Source organism: Ursus americanus, chromosome 7, assembly GCF_024610735.1.
Source record: "Ursus americanus isolate L20-20 chromosome 7, mUrsAme1.1.p, whole genome shotgun sequence".
NCBI lineage: Eukaryota > Metazoa > Chordata > Mammalia > Carnivora > Ursidae > Ursus > Ursus americanus.
In genome coordinates, this window is record NC_142133.1 from 61,271,990 (window position 1) to 61,294,547 (window position 22,558).

General features: G+C 36.3%; 1 protein-coding gene across 3 annotated transcripts in view; it reads left to right on the plus strand.

Moving 5' to 3' along the window:
* Positions 1-22,558, plus strand: part of MEMO1 (mediator of cell motility 1) — a 123,814-nt gene that overhangs the window by 29,219 nt on the left and 72,037 nt on the right. Inside the window, exon 2 of one of the 3 annotated variants that reach the window (XM_087863744.1) lies at positions 1,748-1,796. The exons of the other annotated variants lie outside the window; for them this stretch is intronic. Within the exon in view, the coding sequence (XP_087719870.1) occupies positions 1,778-1,796 (19 nt within the window). The 5' untranslated portion in view covers positions 1,748-1,777. The remainder of the gene's footprint in view (positions 1-1,747; positions 1,797-22,558) is intronic. 3 annotated transcript variants of the gene reach the window in all.

The following is a 22,558-nucleotide window of genomic DNA, read 5'->3' on the forward strand; positions in this document are numbered from 1 at the left end:
TTTTAAACTTTTTAGTAGTTCATCAACCAACATTTCTCCACCTTTTTTAGTTTACATTTTAAAGTTTTGTTTTTATAAATATGCTGTAACCTGAAACAGGACTCTAATATTTTGTAGATTATGAGAAAAGGTTAAAACTTGGAATGGGAATGTCCTCATTAAAAAATGTATTTATTACTCTCTCAAATTCTATCTATAATGGACAACATTGACTGTAAAATTAAGATGAAAACAAAAAACACAAATAGACTTGAATTGTGAAACAAAACATTCTTAGTTTATATGCCAAGAATTAGGGAAGGCAAGGACTTGAAATGGAGGGATATGAAATGTGTAGTTTTGTTATCAAGGAGATAAAAAGTGAGAGAAGGAGGCCTCCTTTGTAATTAAGCTGAGGCACTTCTTGGAAGATTTATCACTGTAATTAAATGGATGGAAAAAAGAGGACCATATAAACAGTAAGCATCAGAAAGTTGAAGGGGCTATATTAATATCAGACAAAGTATAAAGTATGGTCACTAACAGAACACTCTACAATTTAGTCATTAATAGAAGGAATAACTAGGTTTGCTGCTAGGAGAAGGAAACCTGGTAACACTATTAGGAGTTGCAGGTAGTGCAAGATTCAGAGACTTTTAGGTTAGAAGATTAGCATGAGGGGTGCCTGGGTGGCTCATTCGGTTGTGTCCTACTCTTGGTTTCTGCCCAGGTCAAGATCTCAGGGTTGTGAGATTGAGTCTGCATTCGGCTGGCGCTTAGCACAGAGGCCGATTGAGATTCTTTCCCCCTCCCCCTCTGCTCCTCCTCCTGTGGACGTCCTCGCTCTCAAATAAATAAATAAAATATGGAAAAAAAAAAAAAAAAAAGGATCATCCTGAAAGCTCCTGAGCAGAATTGTTAATCCCAGGGTAGAAGCTGTTTGCAGTCAGTCCTGCTTAGGCGTAGGCCTCTCTGGGTCTCTCCGCGTTAACTGAAGCTGGAAGCTGGAAGGATTTCGGGTCTGCAGATGCCTCCTGTTGCCAAGAGAGGCATTATCAGATACTAGGATCACTTCGCAAGATGAGATACTTGTAATTGTTTAAATGATGTGAGATGGCTTCGTGGTCTGGGGGAAGCTGTTTAAGGTTTTTAGGGAGAAAATAAAATAATCTTTGGTGAAGTGTTGTTATGTGACTTGATACTTTCATTTATACTCTGATTCAGTCTTTTTGGATTAGGCTTTGGGGAGCAGGGTGCTTATTAAGCACACCAGTGGATTTTCTTGAATGTGGTTCTTGAGCCACATTGAGACACACAGGCAGGACTCCTTACTTTTGGTTGGGACTTGTAAGTTTTGATTCCTATTGTCTAAGCATCCTGGTCAGTCCCTCATTCCTCTGAGGCTTCTGATAGCGCTCCAGGATAGTATATGAGAATAGAGGTCAGAACAGTAATTGTATAGTAACTATTTTTGGAACTTTTAACTACATAAATGTCAACTCAAAATTTTAAAAGTATCCACTAAACACTAACATTAAAAACCTGTCAAGTTCTATTAAAACATTATACTTCTGTTAAAAATAGTTACAATTAATTGACTGCCAAGTGATTGGGACCTATTACCATCTCTTACATAGCAGTTTTCACTTAATGAAGTTATGTCAATAACTACAAAACAATTTAGTATTCATTATTGTTTCCATGTTCCTTTATAGAATGAAGTCCTGTATTATCCTATATTTATACAAACTTTTTTTTTTCATTATAGAAATACTTGGTTACTATAGAAAAATTCAGAATGTATAGAGATCACAAAAGTAAGTATCCAAAATTTGACACGTCAGAATAACCATTGACAAAATATGGGTTTTATACCATTTGCAAATGTTGGCAACATCTACTAAGTTAGGTTGTTTTTGCCTAAAGACATTATTCTTTTCAAAGATATTTAACTTAAAAAAGTTGAGAAAATAAATTTTTAATAAATTTTAGCTAAAATGTATGTGAGATCCTTGAAATCCATATAGAACTGGCATCAAGTGATTTAGCTTTCTCTGGGACATGAATATCAGGCCTAGTTTTAATGGCAAACACTCATTAAACTATTATTTAATGGCAAAAGTATTGTAAGTACTACCTATTATTCAAAAGAAGAGTGTCTATTTGAAACTCTAATTATAAATCACCAAGTAACAAGTAGTAGTAACTAACACTAGCAGGTGAATGGTAAGTTTGTAAAATTCTTTTCATCTTAAAATAAGTCACCTTTTAAGCATGGGGAATATGCAAAGTGTCTTCTGAATAAAACTGGGAATATAGTGTATAAACTGGGAATAAAGAGATGGTTTTAAGGAAGAGGAGCCAACTGCATGTAGACTTTTGAGGATTTATTTTATTTTTCTCACTTTTCAAATGATATGAGGCCATATGAGTTAGTGTTTGTTTAGAACTTTAGGAAAGGGTGAAAGTTGACTTTTAGGAAATACATGTTTTTTGTTTTTTTTTCCTTCAAATTTTTATTTAAATTCTAGGTAGTTAACATACAGTACAATAATGGTTTCAGGAGTAGAATTTAGTGATTCATCATTTACATACAACACCCAGTGCTCATCACAACAAGTGCCCTCCTTAATACCTGTCACCCATGTAGCCTGTCCCCCGCCCACCTCCCTCCATCAATCCTCAGTTTGTTCTCTATCTTTTAAGTGTCTCTTATGGTTTGTCTCCCTCTTTCCCCCCTCCCCTATGTTCATCTGTTTTGTTTCTTAAATTCCACGTAGGAGTGAAATCATATGGTATTTGTCTTTCTCTGACTGACCTACTTTGTTTAGCATAATATACTTCAACTCCATTCACATTGTTTTGAATGGCAAGATTTTATTCTTTTTGATGGCTGAGTAATATTCCATTGTGTATATATACCACATCTTTACCCATTCATCAGTCAATGGACATTTGTGCTCTTTTCATAGATGGGCTGTTACTGATAATGCTGCTATAAATATTAGGGTACAGGTACCCCTTCGAATCTGTATTTTTTACCTTTCGGTGAATACCTAGTAGTATAATTGCTGGATCACAGGGTAGTTCTATTTTTAACTTTTTGAGGAACCTTCATACTGTTTTCTGGAGTGGCTGCACTAGTTTACATTCCCACCAACAGTGCAAGAGGGTTCCCCTTTCTCCACATCCTCACTAACATCTCGTTTCCTGACTTGTTAATTTTAGCCCTTCTGACAGGTGTGAGGTGGTATCTCATCGTAGTTTTGATTTGGGAAATACATGTGTTTGTGTTATTCTACTTAATGCTAAGCCACCCCATATAGGTACTTAGTGTTTTATACTTACTTTTATAGATGAGAAAATTGAAACTCAAAGTTTTTTTATTCAGGTGACAAACTCAGGTATTTTTGGCTTTGTTTCCATTTCTTAATTTACTCATGTTTAGGGGCGCCTGGGTGGCACAGTCGTTAAGCATCTGCCTTCGGCTCAGGGCGTGATCCCGGTGCTCTGGGATCAAGCCCCACATCAGGCTCCTCCGCTAGGAGCCTGTTTCTTCCTCTCCGCTCCCCCTACTGTGTTCCCTCTCTTGCTGGCTGTCTCTATCTCTGTCAAATAAATAAATAAAATCTTAAAAAAAAATTTACTCATGTTTACCATTGTCTGATTTCTAAAGTTCGTTCCAACTGCTAAAATTCTGTGATTTTACAGAAGTGGAGAGAATAGTGTAATGAATTCCCGTTTACCTATCACAGAACTACAAAATTATTGGCCCATTGCCAATTTATTTCACCTGTATCCCCTTGCGTTTGCCCTCCCATGTTATTTTTACTCTCATATTATTTCAACACAGATAGAATATCATTTCATCTGTAAACATTTCAATATATAGCTTTAAAAGAAGCTAAGTTTAAAAATTTTTAAACATAACTATACTAATATTATCACTGTAAAAAAGTTATTAATTACTTCATATTCAGTTAACGCTCACATTTTCCTGATTATCATAATTTCTTTTTAAACTCTTTTTAAGTTGGGATTCAGATGAGGCTCATAGGTTGCAGTTAGTTGATGTGTCTCATAAGTATTTAAAAAATGTTATTATTTTTAAAATATTTTTTATTTCTTTAGAGCAGTTTTAAGATCACAGCAGAATTGAGTAGAAGATACAGAGATTTACCATATAACCCCTTGATGCCTATTTGTTCAGCCACCGTTTGTTGAAAAGACTTCATTTTATTGCCTCCATTCTTTTGTCAAAGATCAGGTGACTGTATTTCTGTGGGTCTATTTTTGGGCTCTCTGTTCTGTTCCATTGCTCTATTTATCTGTTCTTTTGCCAGTACCACTCTGTCTTAACTATTGTAGCTTTATAGTAAGTCTTAATGTTGGGTAGTATCGGTTGTCCTCCAGCTTTGTTCTTCAGTATTAGGTTGGCTTTTTGGGTGTTTTGCCTCTTCATATAATACTCAGAATCAGTTTGTTGATACCCATAAGGTAACTTCCTGGGCTTTTGATTGGGATGCACTGAATCTGTAGATGAAGTTGGGAAGAACTGACATCTTGATGATGTTGAGTCTTCCCATCCAGGAACGTGGAATATCTATCCATTTATTTATTTAGTTCTTTGGTTTCATTCATCAGATTTGTAGTTTTCCTCATACAGATTTTATACAATTTTGTTAGCTTTATGCTCAAGTATTTCATCTTTTTTTGGTACTAATATAAATGTTACTGTGTTTTCATTTTAAATTCCACTTGTTCATTGCTAGTATATAGAAAAGCTTTTGTATTTTAACCTGTATCCTGCAACCTTGCCATACTTGCTTGTTTATTCCAGGAATTGTTGTTGTTGTTAATTCTTTTGACATAGATGATCATGTCATTTGCTTAGATGAACTGTTTTTATTCTTCTTTCCCAATCTGTATACCTTTTATTTCCTTTTCTTATATTACTGTATTAGCTAGGATTTCCAGTATGATGTCAAAAAGCTGTGATAAGGAGAACTTGTTGGGGGTACCTGAGTGGTTCAGTTGGTTAAGCAGCTGCCTTTGGCTCAGCTCGTGATCCTGGGGTCCTGGGATTGAGCCCCATGATGGGCCCCCTGCTCAGTGGGGAGCCTGCTTCTCCCTCTCCCTCTGCTGCTACCCCTGCTTGTGCTACCTCCCTCTCTCAAATGAATAAATAAAATCTTTTTTTTTTTTAAAGGAGAACTTTTTGCCTTGTTCCTGATGTTCTATCTTTTGTTCAAATCTACACATTCCCTTTCTATCTCACTCTTTTTCTTTTTTTTTCTTTCTTGAAGTTTTGTTTTTGTTGTTGAAGAAATTGGGTCTTTTGATTTTTAGAGATTCCTGAAGCCTGGATCTTTGTAATTGCATCTCTGTTGTGGTGTTCAACATGTTTTTCTGTCACATTTACCATATAAAAATTGTTAATTAGATCTAGAGCAGCATTGTTCACTATAAATATAATGAAAGCCATAAATTTGAGCCACGTATTGGTAATTTGAAATTTTTCATGTATCCACTTTTAAAAAAATGAGAAGAAACAGGTGAGGGGTACCTGGCTGTCTCATTTGGTAGAGCATGCAACTCTTTTTATTTATTTATTTATTTATTTATTTATTTTTATTATTATTTTTTATAATGATTTTTTATTATATTATGTTAGTCACCATACAGTACATCCCCGGTTTTCGATGTAAGGCTCGATGATTCATTAGTTGTGTATAACACCCAGTGCACCATGCAATACGTGCCCTCCTTACTACCCATCACCGGCCTATCCCATTCCCCCACCCCCCTCCCCTCTGTAGCCCTCAGTTTGTTTCTCATAGTCCATAGTCTTTCATGTTTCATTCCCCCTTCTGATTACCCCCCCTTTCTTTATCCCTTTCTTCCCCTACTGATCATTCTAGATCTTATGTTCCATAGATGAGAGAAATCATATGATAGTTGTCTTTCTCTGCTTGACTTATTTCACTTAGCATTATCTCCTCCAGTGCCGTCCATGTTGTAGCAAATGTTGAGAACTCGTTCTTTCTGATTGCTGAGTAATATTCCATTGTATATATGGACCACAACTTCTTAATCCAGTCATCTGTTGAAGGGCATCTCGGCTCCTTCCATGATTTAGCTATTGTGGACATTGCTAGCATGCAACTCTTGATCTTGGTGTTGTGAGTTTGAGCCCCATCTTGGGTATAGAGATTACTTTAAAAAAAAAAATCTTAAAAAAAAAACAGGTGAAAAAAAAATTTTTTTTAAAGATTTTATTTATTTGTTTGACAGAGGGAGACAGCGAGAGAGGGAACACAAGCAAGGGGAGTGTGAGAGGGAGAAGCAGGCTTCCCACGGAGCAGGGACCTCCACCCCAGGACCCTGGGATCATGACCTGAGCCGAAGGCAGACGCTTAGTGGCTGATCTACCCAGGTGCCCTGAAATTGGTTTTAATATATTTTATTCCATCCATTATATTCAAAATGTTATTTCAACATGTAACCAATGTAATTTTTGAGGTATTTTAATTTTTTGTATTAAATCTTAGAAATCAGGTGTATAATTTTCACTTATATCATATCTCAATTAGGATAAGCTGCAATTGCACATCCCAGTAGCCACATGGGGCCATTGACCCTGTTTTAAACAACACAGATTTAGAGACTTTTTTTTTTTTAAAGATTTTATTTATTTATTTATTTAACAGAGATAGAGACAGCCAGCGAGAGAGGGAACACAAGCAGGGGGAGTGGGAGAGGAAGAAGCAGGCTCCCAGCAGTGGAGCCTGATGTGGGGCTCGATCCCAGAACGTGGGGATCACGCCCTGAGCCGAAGGCAGACGCTTAACGACTGAGCCACCCAGGTGCCCCCAGATTTAGAGACTTGATCAGATTTAGGTTTTTTGTTTTTGTTTTTGTCAAGAAGTAGAGAATGCCTGGTTGTCTCTTTTTGGTGATACAGGTAGCCATTTGTGGTCATTGTTTAGATTGAATAATTCATTAGGACTTGCAAAGTGGTTACATTTTTTAATCATTCTGCCTTTATTTATTATTTGTAATATTTCTCTAAGAGGACACTTCCTATTCTCAGTTACTTGATTACTTGAAGGAACAGTTCACTTAGAACAAGTAGGATAAGTAATGCTTGATCCTTTTCCTTTATTTTCCAGTTATCAAAATAATGTGTTGGTTCTCTAGCATTAGGATAAAAGGCATCTTTGGATGAAGGTAACCAGCAAAAAAAAATTTTTTTTCAAGTGTCACTGTGAACTCCTAGACTTAAAAGATGCTCAAATTGTCCCATCCTTAGCCAGTGGGAACCTCTTTAAGCTGGTTTTTGAGTCTAGACATGACCCTAATAGTCTTTGATAGCTTTCTTGCATTCTGGTGTCTAGAAAAACACAACCAATGGGATATGTACATATATATAAACAGATTTAATATAGTGAATTTGCTTATGAATTTTAGAGACTCATAAGTTATCTGCGGTGGTCAAGTTGGAGGCCCAGGAACTAATGTAGTTCCAGTCCAGCTCAGGACTCAGGAAGAGCCAGTGTTTAGGTTTGAGTCTGAAGGAATGAAAACAAAAACAAAAACAAAAAAACCAGTGTACCAGCTTGAAGTCTGTCAGGCAGGAGGAATTCCCTCTTACTTGTGAGAGAGCCCAGCTTTTTTGTTCAGTTCTGGCCTTTAGTTGATTGGATGGGGCTCATACCCACATCAGGGAGGGCTGGGAGGGCAATTTGTTTTACTCAGTCTACAAACTCAAATGTTAATCTCATCCAGAAACACCCTGACAGACACACCCAGAATAGTTTTTGACCAAATATCTGGGCGCTCTGTGACTCCGTCAAGATGACATACGAAATTAACCATCACATCTGGTATAAGATGTTCCAGACTCATTTTACATTTCTGCCCCAGATGTACAATCTGCCATTTTTCCAAGGAGCCCCAATCTTTACTGTCTTAAACAAAATCAAAGTATCAAAGTCTTATAAATAATGTTGGCAATTAATAAATGAACTCTGATGATTCTTTTGATGGTGAAAATACATTGAGATTCATATTTTTCAAAGCTTTACTTTAAAAGGCTTTGTTTTGGGATTTTTTTAATCAATAAAGGTATAATTTCTGAAAAGTCATTAAATTATCTTACATAGTACCTGATTTTCTTATTTCTTCTCTCACTTTTGGGAAAGAGGTTCTTGGTGTCTGCTCTGTCACTCCTTTTTTTTTTTTTTTTTTAAGATTTTACTTATTTATTTGACAGAGAGACAGGCAGCAAGAGAGGGAACACAAGCAGGGGGAGTGGGAGAGGAAGAAGCAGGCTCCCAGTGGAGGAGCCCGATGTGGGGCTCCATCCCAGGACTCTGGGATCACGCCCTGAGCCAAAGGCAGACGCTTAATGACCAAGCCACCCAGGCGCCCCTGCTCTGTCACTCCTATGTTGATCTTTCTACTTTTTCTTCCTTCCTTCCTTCCTTCCTTCCTTCCTTCCTTCCTTCCTTCCTTCCCTCCCTCCCTCTTTCCTCCCTCCCTCCCTCCCTCCCTCTATGCCCAATAGGGTGCTTGAACTCATGACCTGAGATCAAGAATCGCTTGCTCTGCTGACTGAACCAGCTGGGTGCCCTCTATGTTGATCTTTCTTAAGTTTCTGATACAACACTCAAGGAAGCATAGAATGAAAGCTGATGTACCCCAGAGCTATACCTAGTAAAGTGCATATAAGTGATTGATAAGTATCTTTAAGCATCAATCTAAATAATTCTAGGTGCCTGGGTGGCTCAGTTGGTAGAACATGTGACTCTTGATCTCGGGATTGTGAGTTTGAGTCCCATATGGGGTGTGACGATTACTTAAAAATAAATAAAAACTTAAAAAAATTAGTTCTACCTGTTATTATGTTATAGTAACCTAGAATTACAGACATAATTGAGTTTACCCTCTTCATTTTATAGAAAGGGAAACTGAAGCCTTGATCTGTGGGAATATTAGTGCTATAACCTGGATCACTTACTTTTTAGAGTAGGCAATGTACTGAGTAGGACAACGTCACAGCTCAGAGACAGATTGGTGTGGCTCAGAATCTTGGCATTGCCATTTACTGGCTATATAAATGTGAGGAAACTGTTTTTCTTGTTTATTTGTAAGCTGGAAATAATAATAACTATATCATGGGATTGCTATGACAGTTAACCAAGAATAACATTTTAAGGAACCCAGTACTGTTCCTGTCGTAATTATAGGTACACTGTAAATTCTGGCTGTTCTTAGGACACCTGGGTGGCTCAGTCAGTTAAGCATCTGCCTTCGGCTCAGGTCATGATCTCAGGGTCCTGGGATTGAGTCCCACATTGGGCTCCTTGCTCAGCAGGGAGCCTGCTTCTCCCTCTCCCTCTGCTCGCTGCTTCCCTGCTTGTGCTTGCTCTCTGTCCAAAAAAAAAATAAAAAAAATAAAAAAAAATCTTTAAATTCTGGCTGGTCCTGTCCTCCAGTTTGCAGTTCTTTCTGCCATATTATTACCTCCTTTTAAAATTGAACATCAACTATATCTAAAGTAGCTGAAAACTGTATTTTTGTTGTATTTTTTTTTTTTTACCATGTTCATATTATTCGTTTAGCAGATTTTTTTCTTTAATAGAATAGAAGAAGTTAGTCTGGTCCCTCTCTGAATTTTTCTGGATGACAGTTAATGAACTTCAAATTGAGATTTTACTTTTCATTCTGAAGTACTTATCCAAAATAACTTTTTGTTGTTATATCCCTATTTATCATAATTATTGAATATTAAACACAAATGTTTTAAATAATACTTTGTGTCATCAAGGTAGAATATAATCATGTTCATGCTTGAATTCTGCTGCAGCAAACAGGATAGTTTAGAAAGGCTATAATTAATAGATGTTTAAAGTTGCTTTGATGTTCTTAGATGAAAGCTTGGCTACTAATACACAAGGCTAGTATTTTAAATTATCACTCCCTTGTTAACATGAACTATTGGCTTGAGTTCTATAGAACTAGCTACAGGATTGTTAATGTGTAAATCATGTTTAATGTGAATGTGTAGAGAAAATCTTAGAAACTATCTTTCAAAAAACACACTCTCATATTCATGTTGGTTGCTATCTATTTGGATACAATTCCAAAAGCATACTTGAATGTTGACTTTCCCATGACAGTAATAGATGACTTTCTTCTTTGGGAGGTATAAAAGTATGATTGCTAATGCCTATGGTTCTATTTCATAAAGTGAGCGAATTGATGTATTTGAGGTGTTGGAGACTTCAGATTGGGAGACCTAGAGACCTTTTTTTAATCAAAAAGAGGCAATGATAGCAGCTTTCAGCTCTTCTTGGAGTGGGTTTCATTATCTTGTAGTTTCTCTGGTCTCTCAGTACTTGTAAATTTAATTTTTACCCCCAGTACTGAAAACTAATTGCTCTCAGGTTTCTGATTTCTCATAATCACCAAATACATTGATTAGCATTTTCTCTGTTCTCATTGTGTTCATTCATTGCAGTACATCAAATTCTTTTTTTTTTTTTTTAAGATTTTATTTTTATTTATTTGACAGAGATAGAGACAGCCAGCGAGAGAGGGAACACAAGCAGGGGGAGCGGGAGAGGAAGAAGCAGGCTCATAGCGGAGGAGCCTGATGTGGGGCTCGATCCCATAACGCCGGGATCACGCCCTGAGCCGAAGGCAGATGCTCAACCGCTGTGCCACCCAGGCGCCCCAATCTTGAATATCTTATCTCTTTGCTTTCCTTCTCCTGTATTTTCCATCTGCTTCTTGAGCTGCACCTCATTTCCCTCTCTCACGGACTCAACTTCTTACTCGCATGCTGAAGTGCCTGTATCTGAAGACACACTTTAAACAGTTATGCTGTCATCATCAGTCTGTGCGCACTCAGATGGCTCAGCCATTCTCAACTTTCACCACTAGTTAAATGACTGAAATCTTTGTTTCTGTCATTCATCCCTTTTTCTGCACTTAAGGCTCTTATTCTTTAACAGCTCGACATCTTACCTAGTTGCCTTACTGTCTCCTAAAACTTGCAGTGTGTCCAGGTCAAAGTCTTCATCTTAGAACAGATTTCATGCTTGTCCTTAATTGTCATTGGTATTGGTACTATCATTTATCTTGCCCCCAGGTTTAGTCATCACTGACTCTTTCACTCACCTGTCCAGTTGATGTTGGTACAAAGTTCTACAAATTCAAATTTTGCTTAATATACTTTGGGAAATACTAGCTTGTAGAGTTAAGATTGATTGAGTGGTTATCTTTCTGTCTGTCAATCAAATTGGCCTAAGTGTAGAGGGATTTGGGAAGGAGTCTTTTCTTTTCTTTTCTTTTCTTTTCTTTTCTTTTCTTTTCTTTTCTTTTCTTTTCTTTTCTTTTCTTTCTTTTCTATGTTTCTTGATTTTATTTATTTATTTGACAGAGAGACAGCCAGCGAGAGAGGGAACACAAACAGGGGGAGTGGGAGAGGAAGAAGCAGGCTCCCAGCGGAGGAGCCTGATGTGGGTCTCGATCCCAGAACGTCGGGATCACATCCTGAGCTGAAGGCAGACGCTTAACAACCGAGCCACCCAGGCGCCCCAGGAGTTTTTGTTTCTTTAGTAGAATTTTTCTGGTGGCTGTGGTTTAAAAGAAGGTGCCAGTGACATTGTATAAGGTCTCTTAAAGATACTAGTACTTGAATATGGCTGAGGCTTTCAGGATTTTTCTTTTTTTTTTTTTTTTAAAGATTTTATTTATTTATTCGACAGAGAGACAGCCAGCGAGAGAGGGAACACAAGCAGGGGGGAGTGGGAGAGGAAGAAGCAGGCTCACAGCGGAGGAGCCTGATGTAGGGCTCGATCCCACAACGCCGGGATCACGCCCTGAGCCAAAGGCAGACACCCAACCACTGTGCCACCTAGGCGCCCCTTTCAGGATTTTTCTGATATGATCTTCTGGGAATGGGAGAGGTCCCACCTGGGTTAAAACCCAAGTATTTATTCTTCCTTCTGGGAAGCTTTTACATTGAAACGTTTGCTTTAGTGATAGTTAAGTGAAGACAGTCCAAACGGATATGAAAAGGGTTTGGCAGAGTAGATGCACGCATATAACTCAACTTCCATGTTTAACCACATCCTTTAGTTTTCAAACTTGGTTTTGCTCCTAAATTATCCATCTGTGAACTCCTTGGAAAGCCTTTTATCTTAGTAGCTGTTATGCCTGACTACCTTTTTCTTTTCTGTATATCTGATACCTGGCATACCCATCTCAGTCCACATTAGGCATATTTTCTTGGCTAGTTATCAAGGAAGAACTTGCCGAGATTCTTTTTGTTTACATCTTATGATTGCAAAATCAGAAACATAATTCTTTAGACGGATGAGCTGGCACATGCATTACCAATGGTTAGTGAAAAGAAAACAGGCCTCAAACATGCCATAACAAAAGCACAAAAACAAAAATTGCATTAGATTATAGTTAATTACTTCAAAAAGCAAATTGGCTTCTCTATATTATCTGATAAATGATTGCTGAAAAAGTCAGAGTGGAACATTACTTGTCCCTTGGTGGACAAGTAAAACAAAACAAAACAAAACAAAACTGTTGAAACTATTACATTTTACATATTACATAAAGAAAGATACTAATAAGGTGTTTTAATGTCCTCTTTTCTAGATCATTCTTGTCTAGAATGTTTTCTTGTTGTCTGATTATATCTACCAGAAATTTGGTGATGGACATCACACTTAGGGAAGTGATGTAAGAAGGGGGAACCCCCTTTTGATAGTAGGGAAATCTTGTCAGATTGGTCTGTATGTGGGGCGCCTAGGTGGCACAGCGGTTAAGCGTCTGCCTTCGGCTCAGGGTGTGATCTCAGCGTTCTGGGATCGAGCCCCACATCAGGCTCCTCCGCTATGAGTCTGCTTCTTTCTCTCCCACTCCCCCTGCTTGTGTTCCCTCTCTCGCTGGCTGTCTCTCTCTGTCAAATAAATAAATAAAATCTTTAAAAAAAAAAAAGATTGGTCTGTATGTATCTTAATACTTTAATGTATATTTTATTGGTCAAATAGCAATTTTCAACAGTTGGGTTTTGTGTAACTTAGATTATTAATATAGGTATTGTCTTAGGTCTAACAATGATTTGTTAGTTGGGTTTAGCATTTAGAGGCTTTTTTTTCCATGTCAATTAAAGAGATGTCTGTAGCATCAATTTTTTTTTTTTTTTAAACAGTCTCCACACCCAACCTGGGTCTCAGACCCATGATCCCAAGACCAAGAGTTGCACACTCCACTGACTGAGCCAGCCAGGTTCCCCATACAGCATCATTTTTTTAAAAATTATTTTTAATTGAAGTGTAGTTGACATATAATATTAGTTTTAGGTGTGCCACATACATTAAGTGTATGACAATAATATTGACTATATTCCCTGTGATGTACTTTTCATGACTTCTTTATTTATAATTGGAAGTTTGTACGTCTAATCCTCTCCACCCATCTTGCCCATCCCATCACTTCTCTCCCCTTTAGCAACACCAGTTTGTTCTCTGTATTTAGAAGTCTGTTTCTCTTTTGTTGTTGCTGTCTCTTCATTTGTTTTGTTTTTTAGATTCTACATATAAGGGAATTGATAAGTTATGTGTTTTTCTGTCTGGAGTATTTCACTTAGCATAATACCGTCTAGGTCTATCATGTTGCCGTGAATGTCAGGATTTCATTCTTTTTTGTTTTTTTGTTTAAGATTTATTTATTTTTTTGTGGTGTGCCTGGGTGGCTCAGTCGTTAAGAGTCTGCCTTTGGCTCAGGGCGTGATCCCAGGGTCTTGGGATCAAGCCCCACATGGGGCTCACTGCTCCGCTGGGAGCCTGCTTCTTCCTCTCCCACTCCCCCCTGCTTGTGTTCCCTCTCTCACTGGCTGTCTCTCTCTCTGTCAAATAAATAAATAAAATCTTAAAAAAAAAAAAAAAGATTTATTTATTTATTTTTTTGATTGAGAGAAAGAAAGAGAGGGGGAGAGAGGATGAGGGGCAGGGAGAGTTTTAAGCAGACTCCACGCTAAGTGCGGAGACCAACGTGGGGCTCGATCTCATGTCCCTGAGATCACAACCTGAGCTGAAACCAAGAGTCAGATGCCTAACTGACTGTGCCACCCAGGCATCCCATTTCATTTTTCATTTAATGGCTGAGTATTATTCCACTGTGTATACATACCATGTTTTCTTTATCCATTCAATGGTTAATGGAGCTTAACTTGCTTCTGTATCTTGGTGCAGCATCATTGTTTATGACTTCATGGTATTCTATTATACAACTGCACCATTGTTTTTTATACTTAATATTTGGATATACTTAATATTTGGATATGTACATAGTAGAAAGTATGAAAGATACAGAAAAGTACACAATGAAAACTAAAGCTTCCCTCTACTCTTAGTTCCCTTGTCAGGATGCAGTCACTATTATCCATTTCTTTTATGTTGGTCCAGAGATATTTTACATAAATACAAACCAGTACATAATCATGAATATGCACATACAAAATGACAGCATATTGTACGTCTTATTCTATACAATGCTTTCTTTTTCTTCTTAATTTAAGAGATCTTCCATAGGGAGTCACAAAAATGTCCATCAGTGTTTAACATTTGCTTAATCTTCTACTTTATAGATCTACTATAATATTTAACCAGGCTTTTTTTTGGGAGGGGGGTGGACACTTAGATTGTTTCAGGTCTATTGTTCTATCAGTTCACAAATATACAGTCATAATATACATTTCATTTGGTGTAGACCACTGGGCCTGATCACTTTTTCTGGTTAAACTCTAAGTAAAAGCTCTTAGAGAAGATCTGTATTATACAGAATAAGGTGAGAATGGGGTAATGTCTGTAAATCTGTTTTGTAGTGGAAATATATGAAAAGTGAAAATTCTAACTTTTACTTTTGTCTTAAGAAACTTTAATTTTTTTGGTGAAAGAAGTGTTGGCTTGTGTGGGAAGTATAATTTATCTTAGTCCTGATTCTGTCCAATAAGGCAGACTTGGATAGATTTTCCCACAGATTATATTTTTAAATATGGTATCAAAATACCCAGATTTACTAGTATCAACTGACTGATTGTAACCCAAAGAAACATTAAAAAAAGGAAAAGAAACATACTAGCTGCAATTGGAAGAAAATGATTCCTGGTTACATATGCATTAAGGAAGTATTGTGGACCCAGTGTTAAGCATTTATATAATTTAGGGAGTTGCCTTCCTATGATTGAGGTTCATATTTCCTTACTAGAGTACTTGACTCTGTTAGAGGATAAATATGGTGTCTATCTTCCTGAAGCCTCCATTTAAGTTGCAGATAGGAGCCTGGGAGTTTTGAGATTATAGTGGTTATTGTATTGTCAGTCTGCTACATCCTCATGAATTTTTGGACTAAAACAGAGATTTAAAAGAGAATTTGAATTTGTGTATCACCTGCTTTCTAAGAATCTGAGTTTTCTTTGTTGTCAAGGTTGTTTGAGGGGAAAAGCTGGAGAGGCATTGATCCTAATGGGAGGCTACAAACACCATTAAAAATAAACTTGTGTAAATTTTAAGCAATGGGGGTCACTTATGGCTTCAAAGTAGTTTGGAGATAAAAGTTCATGCATTTATATATTGCTAATTTGTAGTTCATATAATTTTTTTTATGGTAATGAAAAATCTCTATTATAAACCTTCCAAGAGCCTGTTAGCTACATGTAGCATGGACAAATAAACTCCTTTATGGCTGTGGACCTCAAGTTTTTTTTTTTTCCTATTTTTAAAAATTAGCATATAATGCATTATTTGTTTCAGGGGTACAGGTCTCTGATTCATCAGTCTTATATAATAATACCCAGTGCTCATTACAACATATACGCTCCCCAATGTCCATCACCCAGTTACCCTATCCCCCCACCCGCCTCCCCTCCAGCAACCCTCAGTTTGTTTCCTGAGTCTCTTATGGTTTGTCTCCCTCTCTGGTTTCATCTGGTTTCATTTTTTCCTCTCTTCCTCTATGATCCTCTGCCTGTTTCTTAAATTCCAAGTATCAGGGAGATCATATGATAATTGTCTTTCTCTGATGGACTTATTTCGCTTAGCATAATACCCTCTAGTTCCATCCATGTTCACATTTTAATACTAGTATCAGAGTCACCTGGACAGCTTGTTAAAAAAGCTTGTTTAAAAAACGGTCACCATCTCCAGAGATTGTGATGACAGTAGCTCTGTGGTAAGAACTAGAGATCTGTTCCTTAAATAAACACATCAGATGATTCTGACCTCTTGACTGTTGTTGGAGGAGCCCCATTAGTTAAAAAATTTAATGGTAGGAGCATATCAAAATCTTCAGGATTGTAATTTAAAACAGCAGCATGATGCAGCAGAATAGGCTTGATTTTGAATTTGACTTGTCTTCTGTAAAGACCTATAGATAGTAGTTGTTTGCTAAATATTGGTAATGGGAAACTTGTGGCTGGCAAGAATCATGTTGCTATTCCATGGTCCAAGTAGAAAATACATATCTCAGAAGCCAAAAATACATTTTTGTTAGAAGTTAAATTGCTTTGGTTGAAGAAATAAAATATTTGATTTTTCAAATGCCAGATATAAGGGGTCATTAGATTTTAATTTTTATCAAGTGGGATAATGGGCTAAATTACTTTCTCTTTCAAAATATTATTTTGATGAGAGTGGTGAGGTTATGGTGAAACAGGCATTGTCATACATGGTGCATAATTATGAATGGATGCAATTTTGGATAGCATTTTGAATCTATGTTTTGAAATCTTAAAACAGCTCATACTGATTTACATAGTAATTCCATTTCTGAGAATCTCAAAAGTAAAAAAATTTAAATATGAAATAGAGACACGTACTATAGAATTTTTTATAATAGTACAAATAATTGGAAATGATCTAAGCATCTTATGTTGGAGAGATACTTAAGGAAGAAGTGATCCATTCACACAAGGAAATACTGTTTAGCCATAAAATGCCTTTAAAGGGCTCATAATATAGGGAGATGCTTATGCTATAATGTTAACATGTAAATAAAAGCAGGTTACAGAATTGTAGATCATTTTAAGACTTATAAGGAAATTTGGAAAATATAAATTTTCAGATTTTTATAATTGTGGGATTATTGGTTTTCCCCTCATAATATGCATTTCCCCAATTTTCTATATTGAACATATTTTTATAACAAAAATAGCAAACAAAAATCAATATTTTGATCCTGAAAAATGAGTTTACATAAGCTACTACAGCCAGGCACTATCAAGGGATTTAGTCATATCATTTAATAGGGATAGGGAATTTGCTTATAAACAGAGAATAGGAGTAGGAATAGAGAATCCAAATTAATGGACTATCAATGGGATCACTGCTAAACCTGTTTAGACCAGACTACAGTTTTGTAAGTGACCTGAAGGGAGAAATACAGTGTGATCCTCCAAATTTGCAACCCTTTTAGATATGAAATGCCAGTGAAATTGGTATTAACTTTTGAAAATTTTGAGAAACTGTATATGAGTGGGCAGAAGAGTGGTAAGTGATTTCCAGTGGCACAATTGTGAGAATTGGTTGGTATAAACTAAAAGTTATTCATAGGACAATTAATTGCCCCTACGCAATGGTATTCTGAACTACAGAGTTTAACCAAAAAATGTAAATAAATTCTTAAAATGTTTAAATAAATTGGTGGGTAATAAGGAATCCAAGATATTTGGATTTGGCCTGCCTTTGAGGTTTTTGTCAAGGAGAACAATCAGTGTTCTTCACAGCAAAGGTTTTTTGGGGAGGGTTGATTCAGTAATGCTCTGGATAGTTTTGGGTTAGATTCAGTGTGACAATTTTTGTGGTTCTAAGAGCATGTTATTTTCTGTATGAGGAGTCCTATCACAGATACATAAAAACAAATAGTATCCCTTGAGATGTATCTGAAAATAAGATATTAAGTTTTATAAATAGCACAGCAACAAATTTTAGGTATGTGATCACAGTACAGCATCGATAAAGAGAAAAAGAATTTGGGGAGAACTGCCGAAAGATTACTTTTAAAATTAAGTGAGGTTATTATAGTTGATAAGGCTTCTCAAACACTTTTCAATGTAGTGAGAAGCAGTGGTCTCAAATGCTGGTTTTTGACGAATTTTTTGCTGTTCTTCATTGAAATGAATATCAGAACATTGTAGTAAGTGTAGTTTATAGTGCCTACTGTATTTCATCAATTTTAAGGTGTATATTTTCCCACATTTTAACATTTCTGAAATTGAGATATTTTGTAATCATTGGCTCCTAAACATCATTGTTGGTTGTGAAATAGTTGCCACTGTCTACATATATGTGAACTCAAGAATTAACCCTGCTTGTATGACTAGACAACTGCAACCCATTGATGTTACTTAATGTACTGTTTAAGGACCGTTTATGGAAGAGATTACCATTCCTGAGTTGCCTTCTGGAACCCGTGGTTAGTTACATCTTCTGGTGACCCTTTTTGTAAGATCAAGAAATATATGGCATGGGAACTTGTATAGTCAGTTGCTTGGATGAGAGTCCCAGAGGCAATAGAACACTTTTATTTATTTATTTACTTACTTATAAAGATTTTATTTATTTGAGAGAGAGAGCATGCACAAGCAGTGGGGAGGGTCAGAGGGACCCACTGAGCAGGGAGCCTGATGTGGTGCTTGATCTCAGGACCCTGAGATCATGACCTGAGCCAAAGGCAGATGCTCAACCGACTGAGCCACCCAGGTGCCCCTAGAGGAACACTTTTAAAAGAAATATTGCATCACTAATTCTCTAAATGGTACAGAGGATGATTTTATGGAAAAAGAAAGAGTACCAATGACTGTGAGTTAAAAAGCAATTTAGATATCAGATTGTGAATTTGAAGACATTTTTCAGAATCTCTTTTTTTATTATTATGTTCAATTAGCCGGCGTATAGTACATCATTAGTTTTTGATGTAGTGTTCAGCAATTCATTAGTTGCATATAACACCCAGTGCTCATTACCACACGTGCCCTCCTTAGTACCAAGAATAATTTGAATTTATTTTGCTTTTTAAAATATAAACATGAGTATCATAATTAATGTCTAAATAAGTTTAAAAGAGCTTTTCCAACAAATAAAAAATAAAAAATTCAAAGTGATAAGTAGGCATATGTCCTAGCTTAATTCGGAGGTTTTTGTCTTTCTTAGTACATAAAATAATGGTGCACATTGATACTGCTGGTATCTTGGAGTCAATGAAATGTAGTTAATTCATTCAGTTTAAAGGACTGAGATTATCTTAAAATTGTACTCATTTTTTGGTGTTATTTATTTTATGAAGTCATGGTGATCATAGATAAATGGTTGGTATGTTTTAAGTGTCCTTTCTTAGTAAAATAAAAAAGTGGCACCCCATGTTGGTTCCCCCCATTTTTTGGGAAATTTTATTGGCCTGTGAAATTCAGAGATCCAGCAGCCACTGTTATAAAAAGTATAGCATAAATTATTTATTTATTTATTTATTTATTTATTTATTTATTTATTTATATAATAAATAAATCTTATTATATAAAATACATATTTATTAAAGATTTTATTTTAATTTATTTATATAAATGAATAAAATTAAAGATTTTATTTATTAATTAGAGCACAAGCAGGAGGAGCGGCAGGCAGAGGGAGAGGGCAAAGCAGACTGCTTGCTGAGCAGAGAGCCCAACAGGGGGCTCGATCCCAGGACCCTCGGATCATGACGTGAGCTGAAGGCAGATACTTAACTGTGACTGAGCCAGCCAGGTGCCCCTATCTTAATATTTTCGACTACAGGTTAATTTTTTTAATTTGAACAGGTTTCACAGAATGGTTGCCAACAAAATACTAGGTGCTGACAGCGTGCTTTTGTTTTAATTTGTATTTTTTGCTTCTGCTTTGTCTCTTGTTACTTTGCCTTAACATATCCCATGGAATTAAGTTTACTGTGTTAATAGGTACCACTTAAAAAGAATGGTAAAAAAAATTATGGCTGTTGGTCATTCTTTATGTATGAGGGATACTTTGAGCAACACTGGAAGGCTCTTCTCACCAAAAATGTCTCTTTTTTAGCTTGTCTGAGATTTTTATCTTTCAGCCATTCTTTATATTTGAGACACTGACAGTTAGAAGCTCCATGAAGGCAGGTATTGTGTCTGTCTTGTTTAGTGCTGTACCTATAGCATCCATTCCACTTCTTAGCACAAAGTAGGTGTTCCATGAATATTTATTCAATTAATAAATGAAGGCGAATGTTATTTGTGATGTTAAAACATTATTGGTCATAGTTAAGCCCATGATGTGCTAATTTATTTAATAGAAGAAGAGAAGAGCTTATAGAACACATGACTTTTGTTCAGCATGAGCAGGCCACTAAAATTTTTTGTTTGCAAAGAAGAATAGGAACAGCAGGCCCAACAGAAAAGTGTAGAAAACCATTTTGGCTTACTTCATTACATATCTTAGAATGGTTCTGTTAACAAGTTGCATAGGAAAAGAAGGGCTGAGGAGGGGTGTGTATGTGTGTGTGTTTACTATCTCTATGGTTTTGTCACCATGAGAATAAACTTCCTTGTGAAATTGTTTAGCTCAAGTAGGTTAGAAACAGAAGTGTTCTCAAGTTGCATTACAGTAAATACAGCCCATTATTTATTGTCTGTTTCCTAAGGAAATACCTGAGCATTGATCCTTTGGGAACCTACTTTTAGTATCTTTTCCAAAGAAGTAAATTCCCATTTATCCCTCTCAGGACCAGATCACACAGCCATTAGTTTTGCTAGGATTTAACAATACTTCTGATTTTTCCGCTCATCAGTGTGCCTTCAAATCCTTTGTATTTGAAACACAAAGCATATTTTGTTCATCATCTTTATGTGTTAAAGATACCATATTGCCAAGTATCAGCCTCTCTGGAAGAACTCAAATTCATTTTTTTACTTGCTACTGTATAGATCAGCAGTTAAGCAACCATAATAAGTAGATATGATCAGTCGTCTTACTCAAAGTTGCAGTTTAGCTTTTACCTTAGGATCCTTCTGAGGAAATTGGTCCTTGTAATAGAAGGACTGCTAAAAGACCTTGATTTAGTGCTTAAAAATCAGTGATTTGGTGGCAATAGAGTGGCTAAATTGGGAGATAATATGTTCTTTGCTCTTACCCATTATTCAGTTTCTGTTTTGTAAACTTCCTGTATGTGGAAATATTTAGAGCAATACTTATTTTAAGTCAATATGAAGTTTATTTGGCAACTAAAAATTTACATCGAAAATATGAACTATTTTTCCTTGAGTTACTAATGAGGTTATGTAATATAATTTTTTTTGGAATTGTTCTTAAATTTAAGTTTTTAAAATAAACTACATTGTTTGCTGAAATCAGAAACTTTTTTGTACTTTGGCATTTTATAGATGGGCTGTTCATTGACTTGTTTCTGTGTATAGTCCTAAATATATACAGAGGGATATCCAAGTCAGTCGACGTTTAATCTCAGTGGATATCAGGGAAAAACAAATGAGAGGAAGTAAAGGGATATTATTTCATACCTGTCATATTGCCAAAAAGTTAAGAGTTCTGACAGTATTAATATTGGTAAGGATGAGGGGAAATGGGAATTTTTAACCATTGCCGATGTCAGAGAAATATAATTTAAACTGAAAACCTCCATTTCAGAGAAACCTCTCTTCAGAGGCAGAAGAGAAAGAAAATAAGCATTGAGCCAGAATGTGAAGCACATCACAGGCAGTCTGCTAAGAGATCTCAGTGATCTAAAGAGAGCTCACCCTTTTATATGGCCAGATACAGCCCATTACATACATGTTCTCAAGATAAATTGTAAGTAGTGCTCAAGTCAGAGGACTTGATAGCAACATTTCTCACACATAGTTCATTCTAAATCAGTTGGTAATTGGGGTGACCATATGTATTTGTTAAATGGCTAAAAATAAGCTTGTATTCTATGATAGGAGGTAATTTTGCAACTTGGAGCTATGTGGCCAGCTAGTTAGGTTCCTGTCTTCCCACAGAAACTGGCAGAAAGAAGGTGCTATCTCCTTTGGTGCAAATTACATTTCAAAGAGTCCTGGGTTGCTGCTTAGAAGCTTGCTTACTTACTTACTTATTTATTATTTAAAATAAGCTGCACACCCAACATGGCTCTTGAACTCAGGATCCCGAGATCAAGAGTGCATGATCTAGTGACTGAGCCAGCTGGGGTGCCTAGAAGCTTATTTAGCTTTTAAAGTGTTTTACATATATTTCAAAGGGATAGAGAAAGAATTTACAAGTTTTCTAGAGAAAGTGTTCTAAGAAAAATGTGGGGGTTATCTCTTCCCTTATTTATTAATTTAATTTAATTTAATTTTATTTTATTTTAAGTAGGCTTTATGCCCAATGTGGGGCTCAAACTTACAACCTTGAGATCCACAGTCTCATGTTCTACTGACTGAGCCAGCCAGGTGCTCCATTCTTCCCCTGTTTTTAACAAGAAGAATGAAACTTCTCATTTTTTATGCCCTTACACT